At 30.2% G+C, this 23,480-nt stretch overlaps 1 protein-coding gene across 4 annotated transcripts in view; it reads right to left on the reverse strand.

Moving 5' to 3' along the window:
* LOC145252712 (putative E3 ubiquitin-protein ligase HERC4) overlaps window positions 1-23,480 on the reverse strand; it is a 160,713-nt gene that overhangs the window by 31,822 nt on the left and 105,411 nt on the right. For all 4 annotated transcript variants that reach the window (XM_080112544.1, XM_080112545.1, XM_080112547.1 and 1 more), the window contains exons 11-20: window positions 22,040-22,096; window positions 19,296-19,401; window positions 15,577-15,766; window positions 13,209-13,258; window positions 12,067-12,123; window positions 9,692-9,751; window positions 9,400-9,534; window positions 6,955-7,047; window positions 4,473-4,637; window positions 1,281-1,328 (exon numbers count right to left, since the gene is read on the reverse strand). In XM_080112544.1, coding sequence (XP_079968670.1) covers window positions 1,281-1,328; window positions 4,473-4,637; window positions 6,955-7,047; window positions 9,400-9,534; window positions 9,692-9,751; window positions 12,067-12,123; window positions 13,209-13,258; window positions 15,577-15,766; window positions 19,296-19,401; window positions 22,040-22,096 — 961 coding nt within the window. The remainder of the gene's footprint in view (window positions 1-1,280; window positions 1,329-4,472; window positions 4,638-6,954; window positions 7,048-9,399; window positions 9,535-9,691; window positions 9,752-12,066; window positions 12,124-13,208; window positions 13,259-15,576; window positions 15,767-19,295; window positions 19,402-22,039; window positions 22,097-23,480) is intronic.

The following is a 23,480-nucleotide window of genomic DNA, read 5'->3' on the forward strand; positions in this document are numbered from 1 at the left end:
TGGGGAGGTTAGGTGTTTGTACTATGCTGGAGCAGGTTATTAAAAAGATACAAAAAAAAAAAAAAAAAAAAAAAAAAAAAAAAAAGAGATGGTGTACTGCTCATATACAGGAACAAAAAAATTTCACATTTTCGGTTGTTTAAAGCAAAACACTATTTAATTCACCATTAAAAACTAATGCAACAAATAAAAATGCACACAAGTTATACATTTAAAAACTTATTTTCTTGTCTTTTCAACCATATAAATATTTTTAAAAACTTAACTAGAAATATGCAGAAATTGCAAGTTGAACAAAGTTCATTATGCCAGACTGGTTGAGACTGCTTTAATAATTATATATTCTGATAACCGAATTAAACTAACTAAACATGTAAGAACATTTTTTATATTCATATTTCCAATTATTTAAAAAAAATCGTTCTGGATTAAAAAAAAATAAATAAAAAAAAAGTCTGTTGTTTACAACCTTGCTATCATTGCTGATGCTACTATTAATATTGCCAAACAGTTTTGCATCGAAAGTCAATAGAAACGTTTTGATGGGGGGGGGGGAGAGGAGGTGGATATCATGATTTTATATTTCTAGCTATCACAAGAGAAAACAACATATAATTATACTTTTAATTTTATTTTCCAAACCTACTTTTGGAATTCTGTTATGTGATTTTTTTGTTTTAAATTAAATACCATTTTTTAACATTATCAGTCAGAATTTTATTTTCAAATGCATAATATCTTAATTTCTATTTTTAATCATCATTATTGCATTTGAAAATAGTAATCTTCATTTCTCTTGTTTATTCTACTTTGCCATTGTTACATTTATGAGAAGCTTTGTCCATTCATTAGTTCATCTGTCATGCATAAGTTTGAAATCATATTTTCATTGTGTGACCTATAAACTGAATGAATGCATCATAAGTTTGTTTTTGCTATTAATACCAGGTTAACCATGTTTGCAAAATCGTTTTCCAAAAGAATTCCTCCAGTCAAAAAAAAGTTTACATTTTTCATGTCAAAATCACAACATTCTACATATTCTTTCTTCTCAGACAATATACATTTCTGGCTCATAAACTTAGTTTCAGTGATAGAACTGATGACAAAAACCAAAGAAGGAATAGAAAAAAAAAACTGAACTTTCTCCCTCAAAAGGTAATAAGGGTTTGTAAACCCATATTAATAGGTTTAAAAACTACTATTTCTTTATTTGTTGAAAAAAATACAACAGAAACATAATTTACAGCACAAAAAAATACAAATTTTATAAAACCAACCTTTGTGACACCACCCTCATCAACTGCTTCTTCACCCATAAATATCACCTGGAAAAAATAAATAAGTATTCTATTTATTTTGTTCAATTTTAAGAAGTTGACTCAGAGTTTTCCACAATGACGTGTTTGCAATTCACTGCTAACCTTGTTACAAGTTGAAATATGTCAATCATGTATATAATAAAAATCACCTTCTCTTAGAATTATTAACAAACTTGTCATTGTTGAAAAAAAAAAAAAAACTATGCATTAATACAAGATATACTAAGATTCATCATTTTTGTTTGTATTTCATGCAGCAACAGGGCCCAAACTCATTTTATTTTTCCACAATACACGACTTTGACTAGAACTCGTCAGGATGAAATTTGGCCATTTTGAGATCTTTTTGCAGATACCCAATCACTATTCTTTTGGTAGTCTCAAATGCTACTATTTAAAATCCTGCTTTTGCAATGATGTTGCTATATGCTCCAAGTACATATCCATAGTAGCATAGGCAATTTTTTTTCATTTTATTTGAAATCAGAGTAACATTGTAACAGTCGAAAATATTGACATTTCAGACATGGTTATATCTGATCAAAAGTATAGCATCTTTGTCTCCATGCCCAATAGTTTTTTTTTTTGTTTGTTTGTTTTGTCAATAGCGAAAGTACTCAGAACTGTACAAAGTACCAGATTGTACCAACTTTTGAATCTTCAACTCAAGTCGATCACTCAAAATATATAGAAAATTTACCGAAACGGTTCAATGGTGAATGTTAACATTTAACAACAGAACACACAAGTAAACAAGGTTATTTTAAATTTAAATGATGAAATCTTTATTTTTTTTCTTGTCAAATTTCAAAATAGTTCAATGTAACTTGACTGCTGTTTTGCGTACAAACAACTGAGAATAAAAATAATAAGGATTTTTTGTTCATACAAAAGTGATCTGTTGGTGATGAGCTGTATGAACAAAAGATCCTGGTAATTATGTTTAATATAACATATGATTATTTACTTTAGTATATGTATTAGTGTTGGAATGATTAATTGGAATTGGAAATCAAAAATATTGGAACTTTAGAGATATCAGAAAAAAATTATGTATTTTCCAATGCCAAAAACGATTGTTTTTATTTATTTTTGGTTAAAACTTAATTTTCCATGACTCGTACTAGTGATGAAATGATAAATATTTATTGATTTTAAATTACCAATGAAATTAAAATCTATATGTTACTCACATAAGTGTATTTTTATGCTTAAGAAATTATATGCACATATTTCATGGTTTTTGCAGTAACTTCCCCCCTCAAAAAAACAACTCTATATCTAGAAATTTAAAAAATTGGAATCAGAATCATGTAATTGTATTGGAATCGGGAATTTATAACAGAATCAGTAAACATATTGGAATTGTCCCATCACTAATATATATATTAATATATATATATATATATTAGTGAAATTGTCTGTGTATGTGTGCACATTTCGCTACCAAACTACTCTGTCAACTTTCAGTCTACAGACTAGATTTCACATAAAGGGTATTGAGATATGGGAAAATCATTTTAATCGGTTTTCGGACAGAAATTTGGCTATCAAGGAGTCAAAGTTCAATGATTTGACCTTTAAAAACTCTACCAAACTCCTCCGATAATTTTGGGTCTAAATACTTGAAATTTTAGATGTAGGTTACTTGGACATGGATCAAACCTTTTAATTTGATTTGAGCCCAAAACAATAAATGTTATGGGGTCAAAGTTCAAAAAAATTTGACCTCTGCAGTCTCTACCAAATTACTCAGCCAATTTTTGGTCTAAATATTTTAAATTTTACATAAAGTGTATTCAGACGAAGGGCAAACTTTTTAATCAGTTTTTGGCCGAAAATTTGGCTGCCAAGGGGTCAAAGTTCAAAACATTTGACCTTTGCAGTCTCCAGCAAATTATTCAGCCAATTTTGGGTCTAAACATTTGAAATTTTACATAAAAAGTATTCAGACATGCAGCAAGCTTTTTAATTAGTTTTTGGGAAAAAATTTTACTGTCAAAAGGTCAAAGTTGAAAGAGTTGACCTTTGCAGACTACCAAACTCCACCAATTTTGGGTCTAAATACTTTTATTTTTAGATGTAGGTTACCTGGGTAGGAGTCACACTTTTAATATATATATATATATATATATATATACACATGCACATAAAGTTATGAACAATACATAGGGTTCGAGCAAAGCCGGGCTGAACTGCTAGTGTATATATATATATATATATATATATATATCAAAAATGGTAATTAGTAAAAACCTGAAGAGAGTGCTCAACTATATATATATACATATACACACACACACACACACTAATGTAATGATATTGCCTTTAAGAGCATGGATTAGGTAATGCTAATACTAATTGTACTGAAATGCGTTAGGTCAAGTTTTGGAATTTTAATACAATATTGTGAGATTTGTAAAATAACTGATTTGATTTCTGGTATGCTTAAAAACAATTGAATAGATACAAAAACAAAACAGCAAAGGGATGCGAAAATGTGCAAGCAATTTTTTTGATTAAAAAGAGACCCTCCCCCACATTACTTGAAAATGTGAGAGAAAACTTTATAGCATCAAATTGAGTGACAAAAATTCCTTTTGTGTTTTTCAAGTCTTCAATTATAAACTAGCCTTTGAGGGGAAAATGCTTCCAGAATTCTCCAACAGTGTTTAATTTTCAATTTTATGCAACATGGCCTTTAAAAAAGGGAGGTGGGGGAACCATATTACACCGATAGATTGTGGGGTTTATTTATTCAGTATGTCTCCTGGAGAATCTCTTCATAAATAATCACACTTCAAGTTTAAAAGAAAAAAAAAGTTCACAAAGTATATCTTTAATGATCATATTTGCAGGTTAGTAATGATAAAGTTTCCTGAACTTAATCCATCCACTCTTAACTCTTGCAATCATGCAAGCACTAATTCCTCTCAGTAACAAAACTGGCAACTTCAATAGCTCCATCATCCAAATATACTTTTTTCACATCAGAGTTCTTATCCATCTCCATTGTCTTACAATTCTTAAGTGTGCTGCAATTGAAAGAAAAGTCTGAAGAACCATGAAGTAATTCTTTATTATAATTTTAAAAGCATGTTCATATTAATATTCAAAAGGGCATTAAAAAAAAATTTTTTTTATACTTACTTTCAAAGGTTTTTTTAAATCATTATGATCACATTTATTAAGTTGGTCAAGCGTGTCTTGCATAATTCTGTTTCTGTGGACAAATAGCACTAAACATGGGTTGATGGGGTCGATCGAACGAAGAAAGCTGGTAAAGTTGTGCAGATTAACTTCATCAATTGCACACTGAAAATAAAACGAGAAAGAAAAACAGAAAAGTTGAAAGCAAAATTTAGTCACTGATTAATAATGGAATACTCGTATCCAATTAATAATTTATCCCAATGCATCAATAAGAGGCTCTGTCTGTTAGTCTATTTGCCACATTTCAATTTGAAAATTGAATTTTCATCAATAAATGAACAGACTGAATGAAAGCATGTATAAAAATGTCTAATCTTATTTTAATTTGATTGGTGGAAAAAAAAAAATACACTTAGCGCAACTAGTTTTATATCGGTTGGGAGAAGCTATAGCATTTAATAGCATAAAATTGGAATTATATCTAGTGCATTTCATTTTTCACTCGTCAACTTGTAGCATATATATATATATACAGAATGTCCCAAAAGAAGCTGACAGATTTGAAATTTGAATTCAACCTTAAGTACCACTCTACGATAAATATCAGCTCTTCGGTAGTGTAATAACTCATTATGACTTTGGTAGGGTTACTCTAGATGTTTTGAAATCTTTTTTTGTTGGTTTGCTGCTTCTGTTGTTCCATTTTTTATTTGATCAATTCAGCTTCTTTTGGGACATCCTGTATTTACATACAGACAGGGTAGTCCAAAAGTAGGTAGGCAGTAAATGATAACATTTATTTTGAGATTACGTATATATACATTGATAATTAAATTTTATAGTGAATAATAATACTAAAACGCTTAATTTTTTTCAATACTGCTACTCAAACTGTTTTCCATCATAATTTACACAGCTTTAAAGTCTGCCTCTAACACTTTGACAAATATTTTTTGCACAAGTCTGAGTATTTCTTGAAATGCACATCTCATGTAATTTTTCAAATCACCAGCAATTCTTATTTTATAACTTAACTTCGTCCTTGGATACTTCCCTTATCAAAAAGATCCACCAGAGTCAAGTCATGTGAACATGCCGGTTAGTTAATTTCTCAGGAAATGTTTCATCAATATACTTATGAATTGCTCTTGAATAATGTGGAGGGGCCCTATCTTGTTGAAAATAAAGTTTATGTGAATTAGGCTGTTGCTGCAATTGCAGAACTTGATTCATTAGAATTGAGACGCACTATTGTAATAATATAATTGATACATAAACCTATTCCACATTCTGTACATATAATTTCTTGATAAAATTTAAAAATAAAATCATCTAAAATAAAAGTTGAAATCTTAGAAGTGTGAGATAACAGAGTTACGGTTACAGACAGATACATTATTTTTAGAAATATATAAATTATGGGTCTGTCTGTAACCATGAAAAGATGGCGTAAATATAATAAAACATAATTGCAACTACTCTTCCGATCTTTTCAGATTTATGTAATGATGCCCATATATTTTTTTTTTCCTATTTAAGTTAATGAGTTCTTATTCTTCTGAGGAGTCAGAGGGTAAAATTCAAAAATTGACATGATTATTTGAATATTTCTGCGCTCCGAAACAGGTGCTGTCAAGAATTGAATATTTTAACATGCTGAAAGAAAGAAATAGCAAGATGAACAACATCTTGGAATTTGGAAGATAGATTTATATAGATATATATATATATATATATACACACACACACACACACACAGGGTAATTGAAAAGTAACTCCCTACATTAAAATACACACAATTTATGTTTAAAATATAATTTATACAATTAATAAATATGAAAAAGTATAATGCATGGACTTTTATTTTAAATTTAATATAAGCACCATCATTTGCCACTAGCTTTTCAAGTCAAGGAATTGCATCAATTGATTTCACAAGAAACTCTTGCGGAATGGTAGTCATAACTTCATGTAGTCACCCTTCAAGTTCTTCTAAATTTCTTGGTTTGGTTGAGTAAACAGAAAAAAGTCACAGGGCGTTAAGTGAGGACTTTTAGCCCGCCATTCGTAGGAACCACAACAACCTATCCATCTTCCAAAGAATTGAGCATTCAGCTATTCACAAATAATAAAGTGTGGAGGAGAATAAAAATCAAATCTTTGATATTGTCCCAAGTACTAATAATTGGACAAATTTTGTCCCTCAACAGTGAGGTACCTTCATACATTTATGCACATATTTTATAAGAAAGTTATTAACAAAAGCTGGTAATTCTTCCAAAGATGTTATATGCAGGTATAAAACCATTAAATAATTGTTCATTAAGAAATTTTCATATGCGTGTGCAGGAGCTTTGTGTATAAATTTTATGAGAAAGCCATCAACAAAGGACAGTGATTTTTTTAAAGATGATATTTGTAAGCATAATTAAATAATTGCATCCGTTTGCTACTTCAAAATAAGATTTGCATGACTCACTTGCATTTGTAGGCGAGCGTCAGTTTGTAGGAGGACTGATTTGGTTGCAGCATCAAACAGAAAAGCATAATCGCAAAAAAAAGGGCGTTCATTCTGCAGAGAAAAGAAAACATTAATACAAGATTTTCTTAAATTAAAATGAAATAAAAAAAACAACATTTTTCTAAAGGAAGCTGGAATAATAGAGTATGGACTAGTTTCAATGTCGATAAATACTGATTACCTTTTGATTAAGCACATTTTATAATAAAGAGTTAATGGCAAGATAATGGTTTGCTCAATCCTCGAATGTAAAATTAAAATAATACTTATCAGTATAAAGGTTTCAACTGCTGTTCTGTTCACAGAAAAACTTTAATGTAATAATAATTATATACTAGAGCATCCACTCTGGAGAGGAAGAGTCACATTGGTCCGGGCAAAGAGCCCGTCATGATGATGATGAGAGCATCCACTAATAGACAAGCAACCAATCAGAAACCAGAGAGTGAACTTCACCATCTAAGTATAATGAAACATCCCAGTCTGCTTATATACCAACTTTCTGGCTTCTGATCTCTATTAGTTCTAACTCAACTGATCAGACAGTTGAATACTAACTACAGATTGTTCAGTGGATTTCAAATCCACTTCTATATTGAATGGTTAGATCCTAGTATATATGCTAGTGTTGGTCCGATTAATCTAAATCAGGAATCAGAACTTTTGGCCTATCGGAATATTTTGTGCCTATTTTCCAATGTTAAAAACAATTCTTTTAATTTTATTATTTGATATTCTTTAAAATAAAATCCTCCACTGCTTATAGTAATAATAAAATAATAAATATTTATTGATTTCAAACTACCAGTAAAGCTAAAAGCTATAAATCAACCCTACCCCACCAATTGTATTTTTATGTTTGAGAAAATATATACACATTTAACAGGTGTTTTTACAGTAATTGCAAAAAATAACTTTATTATTAGATATTTAGAGATTTCTAAAGAATCGGAATTGGTAATTGTATCAGAATTGGTAAAAATATTGGAATCATCCCATCACTAGTATATACTTTAGTTAACTGAAAATAACAAGAAATGGAAACTACTAAAAGGTTAGCAGAGATCAACTTGATGATCCAGAGTTGAAAATTGCTTAAGTTGTGAGAATGCACTAGAAACAGATATGATATTACATAAATATAAGTGTAGCACTATTAACCTAGAGTGGGTAGAGCCAGCTCTAAATCACTTCATTGCATTCTGCATTAAGGTGGTTCATCTGTTGATCAGCAGTTGAAACCTTAGCATACGTGAATGATTTCTGGTTCCAGCAATGAACACCAAAACTGTGAGATCTAGTCAGTAGCTCCATGTCTATCTTCACCATTTCAATCCATCGCTGCTGTTGGCCGCCCCTGCGCTTTGTCCAGCTAACAAATGCAATTGGGGCTACCAACTTGTTCCTAAGAACATTGAAAAATGTGACAAAACTAGCAAAGTCTCCTTTTCAGTAGAGTCTCTGTGATGTTGGTGGTGTTGCATCTTGCACGGATAGTGCAGTTTGGAAACTGATCAGGTAGACAGATGAGCCATATTGAAAACCTCAAGCGTTTGAAGATCTTGGTTTCACAAACAGCATTTTTGTACAAACAAATGCTTGGTATATCCACAATTTTGAGAGCTTTATTTCTTATTGAAACAACACTACTCTGAAGACAGCAGAAGATCTAGTTGTTGTTCAAACTGTCAGAAATCAGGGTTCTTACAGCTATGCACATCTGATTTGCTCAAACAAGGTTTTTTTAGACTGATATCCATTCTTTGTCAGGTCTTTTTCCTTACATTCTTTTTGAGTAGCTTGTTGACACCGTACGGCTCAAAAAGAGTGGGTGATAAAAAAGACAGTCTGATTAGAAGTATGTATTGGCTTCAGATGTGGAATAACATGGACTGATAAAATATAACTAATTAGTGATTTTAATCTGTCTCCTCTACCCCAACGCCACTGATTAGTGATTTGGAACAAAGATCACATTGAATAAATGTCTTGACATCTTCTTTCAATTTTATTTCTTACACTTTTTAAACATATGAAAAAGATGCTTTAATTAAAGAATAGCATTCTCTCACACTGGAGGATCACAAAGAACACGTAGGATGACTAATAGCCAAAGTATAAATAATAACGTTTCTGTAATGATGGTAATTACATTGTCGTATATATGACAAGGTTGAGAATGCAACAACCTGACATTGTTTAAGTACAGTAGTAGAGAGAAATCCAAGATGACTGGAAGCAATGTTAGAATAGGCAGAGAAGGACTTGTGTTATTTTAGAGTTTTCCTTCTTATGGATTAGCTGCTCTACTAAGAGTGGTGTAGAAGGTGGAGATAAATTTTTGTTTTTAATATTAAATCTCTTCTATATAAAGTATTTGCCAGAAAGTAGAATATTACCAACCTCTGTTCTCTCGAGCGTGGAAGAACTTTTTTTCTGGAGCCAGAGAATGTAGTCGTTGCAGATATCAACAGCCTCCTTCACTTCAGGCACATAAAATTTGTGATACGGAATGATTTGACCATTATTTTCATTAACCTAAACAGATAAAGAAACAAAGAAAATGATCCCATCGATAGAAAGAGGAAACGGGGAAAGAGGAAAAAGCAAAAGAGAGGAAATAGGAAAGAGTGGTGACGTATGACAAAAAAAAAATATGAGTTGTATTAAAAAAAAAAAAAAAAAACATACTTACGGAATTCAATTTCTTCAATACTTCCATTGAAACCAGCACGGTTCTTCTTCTGAGACGTTGCTAGTTAACAAAACAATAAAATTCAATTAAAATACAAGAGAGAGAGAGAGAGAGAAAGAAAAAAACACACACAAAAATTATTTTGGCATCTTATTATAATAGAGGCTTGGTGTCTAATTAAAATTATGTCAATTTCTTTTTTTCTTAGATTTTCTTTTCTGAAAAACTGAGCCTCATCATACTTTTAGGGTTCTAATGATTTAACGCAAACAAAAACTGTTGTGGACACACTTGCACAACATTGACAAACTTAATTTCACACGTGAAGAATTCTGTGGAAGTCGCATGTTTTGATATACAATTTTATATTTAAGTAAACAGAGAAAAAGTTAAGTGTCGAGATATCCGCCCATCAACCAATAGAATGACTTGGCACGGTTCTTCGAAACACACCCACAAAAGAATTTTCTTGTTACACAAACAGTTGAGATGCAGGAACCATATACGGGTAAGATGTCTTTTGGCTGACTCTACCCAGCACATCAATCCACAATGATTCTACAAAGCATGGCAGCATACATTTGGTGAAGTTTACGCCCATCTTTAATCTCTTTCCAGTTCAACCAAAATAAAGGAATTTGTTATTCTATAACAATACTGTTGTCTGTTCTTTCTTTAACACAAGATAAATATTTCATTTAAGTGCTGTTAACAAGGATGTCAACAGCATCATCAATCTCAACAAAGATCCTTTGGTATGGTGATCTAAGATATCCATTCAACTTACTAGCCTGGGTGGCAGGCATTGCCCAGGTGTTTGGGGATGTGTATTGAGCAAAAAAAAGTGGTAGTAGGCAGGCAGGCTCGAACCGATACTGCAAAGGAGGAAAAAACATGATGTCTTTGTCAATGCGTCCATCACCAAACCGGAAGTGGCGAAGGTTTAAATTAAGGCTAGTCAATTGAAAAGGGATGACTCAAAAATATCAGCGAAAAAAGCAACCCCCTCCTTGTAAAAAAGTGCCCAGTTAAAGGTGAAGGAATTAATGTTTTTAGCCAATTTTTCGATATTTGTCTTCCAAAGGGTCAAGCTTCAAAACAATACCGATCTCGTGAAAATCCGTCAAGGGGGGGGGGGGCTATTTTTTCTCAGCCATTTTATGTATTAAAGAGAAATGCCATTTTATGTATTAAAGAGAAATGCCATTTTATGTATTAAAGAGAAATGTTTTATCAAGAAGTAACTTCCCTTATGCTGACTTATTCTTCAACAAATTTATATAAAAGAAAAGTTGTATGTATGTGTGTATGTCTATAGAGAAAACTGGACTAGGTGAAATAGAAAGAAGGGAGTGGGGAGAGGGAGAAGAGAAAGAGATGGGTAGAAAGAGATAATGAGATAGAAGTTTTAATAGAAATATGTTGCACTTTTGTCCTGCTAGTTCATCATAAATAACAAATTCTTATCTTCAGAATTGAGATTTAAAACACAAAAAGTTCATCAAATGAAGAAAAACTAACGAATCAAAAGTTCATTTATCCTTCTCTCTCCAAAAGGAAGATTTAACAATGATTGTGAAGAAACTCCAACAAGTCAAAAAAATATACAGCTTCTGCTTAAAGTATGTGTGTGTTGGATTCTGACTAATCTTAAATAGTATGTCTTGTCTTTAATTGGGTAGTAATTCCATGTTGATAAATGTTCACATAGTTTATGGTTTAGGAAAATATTTTCAGATATTGTATTTTTTTTTTTTTTTTTTTTTTTTTAGTAATTTGTTGCATATGGAGGTTTAAGAGTTATTATTTTATTTGTTTGACAGGTGACATCTCCATCCCCCAAATTGGGACCTTAACACCAAATACACTTCAAAGTCATAATCAACACCGAGGGTATGAATGAAGGGCACCTAGAATCAAGAAAGAAGAACAAGACTTATATTATAGACTGTGAAAGTGATGCAATGGATGTGAATCTTAACAACAGACTTCGATCTGATGACCTCAGAGGAAAATTAAATCTGGACAATATAGAGAGATGTTTGCAGAACAGAAGACTTTACTGAATTGGTCACACTGAAAGAATGGATAAGAGTGCTTGGGTTAAGAGATGTAGAACAGTTGAGGTAGCAAGGTCAGTTCAAAGGGGAAAGTCAAGGAAAACATGGAAGGAAGTGATAAGAATGCATTTCAGAAAAAGGATAAATAAAGACTTGGCCAGAGATAAATTATTTTAAACAACAATTTCTAAAAGTCATCCAATGCATGTTAGCATGTAACATGGGGATTGAACTGAATTGAGATATATAAGGATATTGATAAGATTGTTTGACGAATATATGTTAACAGTTGAAGGAATAAAAACAACAACTCACCTCTGATTCACTACCAGCAGCAAGTGATAAGACATGGCTAAGACACTGTTTGTAGACCTGGAAAAAAAAATATATATTTAACACTATAAACGGTAGATTAGTACAAACTTTGTTTTTCAAATTAAAGTGTTAATTATTTTTTCTTATGGTGATACCAATAATAAGTATTATTTAGTCAGTAATTATTTTGTAAACAATTTTGTTGTTTAGTTAATTGCTTCAAGTGCACAAAAAAGGGTTTGTAAGATTTTAGTGAACCAACTCATATATATATATATATATATAGGATTCGCTCCTAAATTAAGTGATCAATCATTATGAATTCTGGAGTACAGTTGTTAAACTTAAGGGTGGGTAAGGTAGGCTATGTTTAGTTTGATTTAGTTTTATACAAAAGGAAGTTTTCATGAAAATTCAACTACCTCTGATTTTTGTGAAAATTTGACAACAGGTATTAGACATTAATTAAAAATATATTCCTAAATTTCAGTTTCACTGTGAATATTTTAAATGTTTTTAATAGATATATGGGCACAACCTCCCATTTGAAAATTCACATATTCTAGATTTGTATTAAATTTGATAATCATTAGACACCAATTAAGCAAGATTCCCTAAATAAATTCCTTTAATTCAAGACATTTTCTAAAATCAAAATCATGTAATGGATTTTGATCAAAATTGTTATAAGGATTCTAGGCATAAGATTTAGTAGCATTATATATTGACTTAAATTTTCATGGGGGGGGGGGACATAAAAGTGGTTCCAAAACCATGTTGCCTTGGAAATTTTCAAGGCATCATTCTGTCCTAGAATAAGTATTCTTGTCGGTATATAAGAACACAAAGACTGTAAATCAGGGTTGTCCAAAGCCTAGCCCGCGGTCTAGTTTCTGTCTCAGACATGATCTACACAGAAAATCTAAACACTCACATATCCTAGTTGACTTAAAAATGTTTCCATTCAATTACCAAAGACTATCTGTTATTCTCGACTATCCAAAAATGGTGATGCACTATGTGTTTTTTTGTAATTAAATGTACTTTTATAATAATATTATCAAAAACATCATTATACAAATTATTGAAGAGTGTTGAATAGAATTAATTAAAAAAAGGCCCAGAGAGTTTTATAAACTTACATAAACAATTCTGCTAAAAAAATTTGCTTCCAGAGTTGCCCACCATAAATCTAAAATATAAAATTAATTGAATTTTAAATTTGAACAAATAAAAGAAATTTTTAATCAATCTCAAAATAAAAAAATATTTTGGTGTTGAAAAGATATTTAAAGTTTATTTTCTTTTAAAATCCAAAGAGATTTTATAAACAGAAATTGGTAGAGAAAAAAGTCTACAAAATAAATTTAAAAAATATTACAAACACCTTCTGCAAATTCACTTTGTAAATTAATTTTTCAAGTGTATGTATAGTTAGTTTATCTTGAGTCATATGCAAATAGAACCTTTTTTAGAGAGAAAAATAAGGTTTATTAATATTTTTGCTTCTTAAGCATTTTCATATTGAAGATTAACTTATATGAATTACATATTCTCTCCAGAGAACTTTGCTACATGATTATAAAGATTCCAATGTATTTCCAGCAAGAAAGCAGTTGTTCTATTATGTGAACACATACATAGATTAGCAAACTATACTGGAACTGGACATCTTCAGAGTAGTATATTTTTTGCAGAGATGTTTTGCAACTCATCTATATACAGCATCTAGTATTTCTAAATGTTAACCTATTTTGGTATTGACAAGGCTCAACTTTAATAATCTAATGAGAACCTGTGTATCAAAATGAGTATGCTTTATTTTTTTAATGAATAAATTAGAAATCAATCTTCTTTTCATACACATTTTTAATGTATTTTTACATCAACATTTTTCATTGAAAGTTGAATTATTTGTTAAATTATTCAATCATACTTGTAATTTAAAAGTTTTAATAAAATCTATTTACAAATTATATAATATATTAAATCTTTGATTTGATACACAATATTAAATAGACAAATTTTTTAACTATTAAAGTTTTTATTTTCTCTACTTAATTCTTTTCTTAATGGACAGGTGCATCTGATTGATTAGAACGATCACAGGATCCATCTCACCTTGAGGCACCAAGACAATCATATGCAAAGGGTCAACTTGAACCTTGCAAGTGAAATTGGGTATGATGAAACATGACCCAACAAGTGATGGAGGCACACAGCAATCTTATGCTACATGATGAATATGCACAATGCAGTAAGCTTCTAATTGGAAAAAGGTTATGGGAAGACTCTTTACTATAATGAATTTTAGGTGTGACATGGTCTTCTTGTAGCCATTCTCTTCACCCATCAACAACGGACAGCACATTCATATAGACATCTAAATGGAGTTTGAGTCTCTTTTGAAGATGCAAGATATTATGTCATGACTTTCACTGAAAACACCAAAAGGTTGTGGAAACTTGGTCTTCATGACATGTAGAACTTGGTACCGACTGTAGACTAGCCACCACTTGTTCAGTGTGGCATGCAACTGGTCCTGGCAAAAATTCTTGTCTGGGAAGAAACAAAGACCGCAGCTCAACTAGCGTTTGATCTTAAGGTGGTGAGTAGTTGGATTTTGAGACTTTTGTATGAAGATCCTCATTCAGTGCTTTCCTCAGTTATCATTATTGGTCATCTCTTGCCAAGGTCTGCATTACCTTGCTCGAATCTTCTTACACCTTTTTGTACAGCTTCAATGAATTTAACTGTGCAGACAGTCATGTTTGCTATGATCTTTCCTGCTAGCCACTGCTTCCACATCTTCATCGCAATTCTTAAGTTCACATCTCACAACCTTTAAAGAGTGCCAAGGTGCATTTAAAATTTCCAAAATTTGCAATCTGGTATCACGATGCAAGTTACTCGTTCCAATATTCCATTGCTTTCCAGCGGTCCAGGTTTTCAGCTCTTAAACCACAGAAATGGTTATCCATTGCATGTTAACACTATTGAATACTTCAAATGGTTCCGACATAAAATATCAAAAATTATCAAATTCATCCTGAATGCAATGTATGTGACATTCTGAGTTTGCTTACACATTTTGCCGATCGAGTAATATATATTTTTTATATAAATTGCCAGATCAAATAAAGAACAGAAATAGTGTAGAAAATTTTAAGATGAAATTAGATGAATTTAGAAATGATGGTCAAAAAAGAAATTATGAGGTCATTTTTGGGGAGTATCAGATGAAATATTTAGCAGAATTTAATATTGATATTGTATTAATAGTGCAAACGGCTACAACAGATATTTTTTTAAAGAGTTGAATTGAAAAGACTTCCCAAAAGAAACATCAAACAAATGAGTGTTCTATTTGCTCAAAATTAGAGAGTAAAACAACCAAAACAAAAATTAGTGTAAAAATGTAAAAAAAATAAAGATCCTGCATTAAAAAGATAGAATTCATGTTCAGGTAAAATAAATAAAATTAAAAACTGAAAAATAATTCCGGCTTACCGAGAACCTTAAGAGCAACTCCGTCGAGGCTAATCAGCTTCATTCCAAAAGGAGTGATGAGGCTACTATGCCGATGGGGTTGGTCCATGTAGGGCAATTCAGGCAACATTAAATATAAACGGAGAGCTTCTGCATGAGGTGGGGACTTGGGTAAACTTGGAATCAAATGGTCTACCAACTTGTTCCAAATCTGATATACACATGAAAAAGGCAACAATTAAAAATTAAGTTAATATGACCAGACAAGATAGACTAAACCAGCACACAATTTTTCGTTATTTTAAATGTGGCTTAGAAAATTTTTTATTGAAACTTGGAAAATTAAACTAATAAGAACAAGAAGTTTAGATTAGAAGTTAAATTTTATAAATAAAAAAAATTAAATAAAATAAAAAATTAGATTTAACGAATATAATTTTAATTAGTTTAAAGGTGGTTGAGTGGGGGTGAGATAAAATATGTGCTGAGTGATGCAATTTTGAATAATCACCGAAAAGAAAGTGATTGTAAATTCTTTTTCTTAAATAGACAAATCCCAGTTATTATTAGTCAAGTTAAGAATGCACAGCCAAGTTGTCTCAGAACAAAATTAAAACCATAAAATATTTGCTCAGGTTAAGATAAACATCAATACAATAAAAATTGTGATTTGTGACAATTTTTTTTTAAACATAAAATTTAGAAATTATTCAGAGTTAGGCAGTCAATCCAGGAATAAGCAATAACAAGGGTGGCACTAACTTGTGACATTTTCATTTTAATTATTTCTTTTTCGTATGCCACTATTCAAGAAATAAAACTTACCTTATAGATCCTTCACCATCTGCTAAGTTCTAACCCATGTCACATTGCTAAAGTTGCATCCATCTGCTTATTTTACACATTATTTCTACCGAATGTTGTCCAGTGAATTTACTACACTTGCACACTCTCAACATAAATACCCTCAATTCACTGAATACCAGCAAAATACAAACCCTTCAATGTACAAGTCCCTAGATGCTGAAAGATTTTTTACTTAACTTTTTTTCTCAAACCTCTTGCCTTTGGAATTTTCTCAATACTAATTGTATCAACATGCGGAAATTATATAAATGTAATATGAACAAGTATCTTGATGCTCAACTCCCCATTCAGGTTGCCTCCTTATAAACCTGACCCCTATCACAACAGCCCCTAACATTTCAGTCATAATATGTCTTGTTTTGGGATGAATCAAAGTCAAAAACAAACAATCACAATATTTTGTATTTTTATTTTAATTCTTTAATGAGAAAGAAATTAAATATGTTATTTGGTCTGTATCGCTATTAGATGTCACCAACCATCTCCTAGTTTCAACTTGTGTGGGTCTGATACAACACAAGTGACCTTTTGATTAGGAATGTTACTAAAGAAGTACTTCTATAGATTTGGGTAATTTTTTTTTCCAATCTAGAGTGCCTCTCTTTGGGGAGCTGGATTTTCCCCACATTAAAACTAATCTACCTCTGCTATAGACTGCCTATTAACTTAATATCAACAGAGTACACTCCTGTTTTTATAAATACGTCACCACTTATCAAGGCTGGTTAATAAGATGGACAAAAATGTTACATGTTTGTATCTAGGGGATATTAAACATGCAATAAATATTAAAAAAAAAAAAAAAAAAAAAAAAAAAACCTAAAAACTCAGAGTTATAAAAAACAAATATTTATTGTACATAAATTAAGGAAACATTTATTCTAACATTAAGAATAAGCAAAATATTTACAAATATTAAATATGCTTTCTTTTGTACTACTAGAATTTGAAAGCGTTTGTCAAATCTAACTTTAGTCTAATGTTTTTATTTAAAAGCAAGATGGAGTAAAAGAAAATTGAAATAATATTTCTTTGGTCAAAGAGAGAAAGACAGAAATTTTTATATTTCCCAAAAGTCTAGTTTTTCTTAGAGGGATGCAGGTAATTGATTCTTTTAAAAGGTTCCTTTCAGCTGGAGAATTATCCCAGGAATCTTGCCGGAGCCAGCAGTAGTTAGCATCTTAACTGCATAACTAAAGAGTTTACATAAACAGCGTTTTTTTATAGTTTTGGTGGATGAGACATTCCAAAATAGAACATTTTAGTATTCCACATTTTAGAACATTCTGGAATCCCTCCAAAAACAATATTTGGTACTTGTACAGTTTAATCAAGACATTAAAAAATGAAAATATCGAAAAAAGTTTCAGTTGTATGTATCCGTTATGGAATGAAGTTCTCCCCAAAAAAATTTCACTTAATTTCATCAAGTACTTTTTGTTTTACAGCGAAAAAACAATTTATTATACCGAGCAAAAAGCTCGATTTTTAAGAAGAAAAGCTAGTATTAAAGATGGGGAGGGAGTGTCGGCGCTTTAACTGGAGTTATCTCCCTTTTGGCGTTTCTAAACTCAAAACAAAAATTAAGAACAAATCTAAGATGCCTGCTTTCAATGCGCTCTCATAAAAACGTGTTTTTCCGCTGTAAAAAAAACAAAAACAAAACACTACTCGATCAAATTAAGTGAAATTTTTTTTTCGGAGATCTTCAGTGGCAAAATAGATACATACAATTTAAACTTTTTTCGATATTTCCATTTTTTAATGGTTTTGATTAAACTGTACAAGTATCAAACATTTTTATAATCTATAATAATGTAATATTTTTAATATTATTATAAGAAATTGAAATATCTTGATACTTTTATGAGGAAAATGTTCTCCCATGCCACAGATTGACAGTTGGATGATGATGATGATATACTATTAGATGAGTGAAAATCTCCACATATCACGTTTTCAAAACAATTGACTCTGAAAACAACTCTTTCTGCCTTCATCAGAAACATCAGTTATGAATGTGAAGAGATCAATAATTCATCACGGATTTTAAGTTGTTTTTTTCAAAAAAAAAAAAAAAAAATCCTTATTGAAAATTTTAATGACTGAAATGTTTGCCCTATCATCAAATTGGGTTTCCATCTGTTTTTACAGGATCCAAGCCAGGGTTTCTTTTTATTGATTTACTATTAAAAGAAAAATCTAGATTAATTTTTAATGTGTTCTATATTATATTACGTAGATTTAATGTGTTAATGTTAAAATAAATCTTATATAAAAAGTCAAAGTTGATCTTCTGTCTACTTTTTGTACATTTTTTGCAAAGTAATAGATTTTTAGTTTTTAGGCTCACTTGATCTTAGAACTATTGTTTCTATTAAGATAAATTTTCTTTAACCACAAAATGTTACAATTACATTTATAAAAAAATTTTCATTGTTCAAAACCTAGATTTTTAGTTATACACTGTATGAGAAATGTTGACTTTTGGAACACATAAAATAAATTTTCTAACTTCCAAATAATTTTATTGGTCATAATTCAGTGGCAAACTACGCTAATAAAATAAATTTGGTATCATTGTTTATTTTGTGTGAAAATTTATTAAATAATCAAATGTTTAGACACAAACATAAAATTTATTTGTTTAAACATTAAACAATTCAATGATAATGTAATTTTTATTAATTATTTAAATTTTCTCATATATTAATGATGCTCTATCAAGAATATTGAGCATTTCTTTATCTAATAGAAAATAGTTTATGTCATCATCTTAAAGGATTTTAGATATAATAGAAATAAAATTTTGGGTTGGTATATCTACTGTTAGAAAAAACAAAACCTGAAAAAGCACAACAAAATATACTTACAATGGAGGTAATCGATTTGTTATTGAGTTGAGCCAATCCACTCAACTGTTCGCGAACACATTTAAGATCGACACCATGATTCTTGCTGTTACAAACAGTATGATCTCTACAAAGCAAATGAATTCAATGGAAATCAAAATGTCATTTTATGCCATACAATCTCTTCAGAAAAAGATATTTATACAAGTTTATATATTTCTTTGTATAGGATTCACTGTTAAGCTAATTAAGCATGAATTTGGGAACACAGCTATTAGACATAAGGGTTGGTAATGTGGGCTATATTAAGTTTAATTTTATAGAAAGGAAACAAATATAGGGTGAAAATCCTTTGTGAAAATTCAGATACTTGTGATTTTTTGTGAAAACTGATCAGTAGGTATTAAACATTAAATAAATAATCCTCAAATTTCAGTTTCAGTAATGTATTTTAAAAGGTTTTTAGAAGGTATAATAATATTGGCACAACTTTCGACTGAAAATTTAAATATTTCAGTTTTATATTAAATTTGATCTATATTCATTAAGCAAAATTTCTTCTTGAGACATCTTAAATATTTAGAAAAAACAAAAAGTAAACTTAAAAATTCATCTTGGAGAACACCATCCATTCCCACATTCCATTCCTATCTTTCTTTTATATCCGACTAGCCAATTTGGTACTTCATTAATAGCGTGAAATTAAAAATATTGAATTTTAAGTAAAACCCAATGATATCTACTTAATTGTCAGGCGACAATAATAAACATATCCAAAAATTATGAAGAACGATAAGGTAGAAAATTAATTAATAATGAAATCAATTAGTGAAGAAAACAATTTTTGAAAACAATTAGTGAAGACAATTAGTGAAGACAATTAATGAAAACAATTTATGAAAACAATTTTTGAAAACAATTAGTGAAGACAATTAGTGAAGACAATTAGTGAAGACAATTAATGAAAACAATTTATGAAAACAATTTTTGAAAACAATTAGTGAAGACAATTAGTGAAGACAATTAGTGAAGACAATTAATGAAAACAATTTTTGAAGACAATTAGTGAAGACAATTAGTGAAGACAATTAGTGAAGACAATTAATGAAAACAATTTATGAAAACAATTTTTGAAAACAATTAGTGAAAACAATTAATGAAAACAATTTTTGAAGACAATGAAAACAATTTTTGAAGACAATCTAAATTGGCCTAAGATTTTCAAAGTTTTTAGAAAATAATTATACCTCTTTTTAAGACTCATATTCTCTTGTTTACTTTTTTTTAGCAAAACTCAATTTTTGCTGATTTTCTTCAAAAACTATTTTCATTCATAATTAATTTTCTATCATTTTTTTTTAAATCATTTTTCACATTATTGCAGCATAACAATTAAGTAAATACCATTAGTTTTGCTTTAAATTCAATATTTCAATTTTTGAATGTCAATCTAATAACTAAAGAGCACTGTCAATTTTCATTTGTTCTTTGTTGTACTGTGTTATTAGAATTATAATATTGTACTTTGCAAGTGGGGAAAAGGGAAAAATATTTCAATTAAAGAAAAAATTTTTTTTTAAAATAATAATCTTCAATTTATTTTTATTTTATTAAAGAATATAAAAACAGTTGTCTCCCTTCCAGATAGAATTTATTTGCTTTTTTGTATAAATTTAAAAGATCTAAAAATTAAAAACTAAAATGACTTCACTGCTTCCTGGACAACACCAGGTAGTAACACATAAAATGATTGATTTGACGGAGACCAAACACTGCTTGTTAAGATACAATCGACGGATGGATTTTTTTAAAAATATGTTGTTTTAAGCAAAAACAATATTACATATTTAATTGTCATGCCAAAAATAGTAAAAATCCAAAAATTATGAAAAATCATAGGAGTAGAAATTTATTTCTAGTTAAAAGTAATTTTTATGGAAAATTGAATAAAATCATTTTTCTTCGCCATTATAAAGTAAGCAGTAAGAGGCTAAAAGCAGGAGACATAACTCCAAAAGGAATATTTTAGATTACTTGTCATTGCTACAATATTTGTTGTCTATAGCAATAGACTTTACTAAAAACACAATAGCAGTTGTTCTACTTGATGAATTTTTTCTAATTTTTGGATATATTACTATTTTCGACCTGGCAATTAAGTGTGTAATATTGTTTTTGCTTAAAACGATATTAAAAAAATCGATTTGTCAACCATAGCTTAACAAGCACCGAACAAATAAAATATTTAAGATTTATTTTAAAAAAATTTTTATAATGAAAGTCACTTAAGATAAAATACAGAAATATAGTTAAATATTTTTTAAATTATGAACAAAAAAAAAAAAAAAAAAACTTCTCAAAAATAATTTTCATAAAATATTTACAACTGAAATCCAGTCAGTTACGGATTACATTAATAGTCAGAAACATATACAAGACCAATTTTGTGTGTGTGTGTGTGTGTGGGGGGGGGGTCGATTTTCAAGCCATTTTATGTACTAACTAAAAGGAAGTAACTGATTTTTTAAGGAGTTATTTCCCTTATGCCAACTCATTCCTTAAGTAATCTTTAAAAGTGTGTGAGTATATGTTCAGAGAAAGGAATGAGCTGGGTGGAAAAGAAAGAGAGAGGGGGAGAAGAGGAAAGGGGGAAATCAGGGCAGAGAGAGATAGAAGTTTTAATAGAAATAGATTATACTTTTGCCTCGGGCAATGCTGGGTAACCTTGCTAGTTTGTGCACAAAAAAAAATTTAAATGTACTCACACTTTTAAAAATGATCCATTAAGACATGATGATGATGACCAAATTTTTTCTATACTTCTGTAAATAAAAAGGAAATTTCTTACGTTAATAACAGAACAATTAGAATAGCATTTTTTTTTTTCGTTTGGCCATTTCATATTTGAATCAATAATTTCATTTTTAACTTTGATTTAAAAAACAAAAAATTTCTTTCTAAACGTTTAAAACACACACACACACACACTGAATGAAAAAAAAAAAAAATTAAATGAAGAAAAAGATTTTCTGCTTTCCCACGATTAACTTCAACTAATTTCCACCGTCCATCCTCTCTCTCAACTGTTGAAAAACTAAAAACCACTTCGTGCTTCCAATTCATTCTTTTTCATAGCAGTTTGGTTGGTTGGTTGTTTTTGTTTTACGGCATATCAACCTTTTTCAAGTTATTTAATGCCGAATCTAGTGATTTTGAGGAACGATTTTTTAATGGAGTATATTTGTTTTTTAAGTCGGATTCTATTTAACCCATAGTTGGGACCCTAACAGGTACTACCACTCCGGGTCAGAGTGGACCTGGGAGCAATGGCAATTAAAGGGTGGCTCCACACTCCCCAAGGCCCGCAAGCTGGGGCCTCACCATCAGATATAGTTTTAGGTCATATCCAGGACCGTTGTATAAAGGGTTCTTTTTAAATTTTTTTATAAAGGCCAATTTTTTTTAAGATATGAGAGTAAGGTGTGGGGATTGTTTTTATCAAATAACTCTTTAATATTGTTTTCTTTGTAGAATCGATTTCTTACTGTTACAAAATCAGTACATTCAATTAATATGTGTTTGATTGTGAGTGGTGTTTGACAAGGTATACAGATGGGTTGGCTTTCTTTTTTTAGGAGATATGAGTGGGTTAAGTGGGTATGGCCTATTTTTATTCTTGTTAGTTGACTTCTTTTCTGTTTAATTTTGTTCTTGTTTTTTGGCATGATTTCGTGAAGTTTGTTGTTAGGGTGTTCATTCAAGTATGTTTGCCATTTCTCTGTTGTATATGCGTTGATACGTCTTTTTAGATCTATGTGTGGAATTTTAAAATTTGCATCGATTGGAAGATTTAAGACGTTTTTTGCTGCTGAATCTGCTAATTCATTACCTTTAATACCGGAATGGCTCGGTATCCAGCAGAAAATGATTTCTTTTTTACTGTTTAATTCAGTTAATTTTTGGAGTAATTTTGCAATTAGGGGGTTGTCCATCTTTTCATTTTTAATCGCTTTTAGAGTAGATTGGGAGTCTGAAAGGATTATAAATTTGTTTTTTTTTTTGTTATTGAGGCGAGTTTGAGAGCTAGGATTAGAGCATGTATTTCAGCACTAAAGATTGAGGTTTCTTTTGGGAGGTTTGATTGTTTTTTGATTGATTTATTGAGTATTGCTGCACTGACTGTTGCGTTATTTTGTTTAGACCCAT

This window comes from Euprymna scolopes, chromosome 29 (genome assembly GCF_053919585.1).
Source record: "Euprymna scolopes isolate OS-2025 chromosome 29, ASM5391958v1, whole genome shotgun sequence".
Taxonomy (NCBI): Eukaryota; Metazoa; Mollusca; class Cephalopoda; order Sepiida; family Sepiolidae; genus Euprymna; species Euprymna scolopes.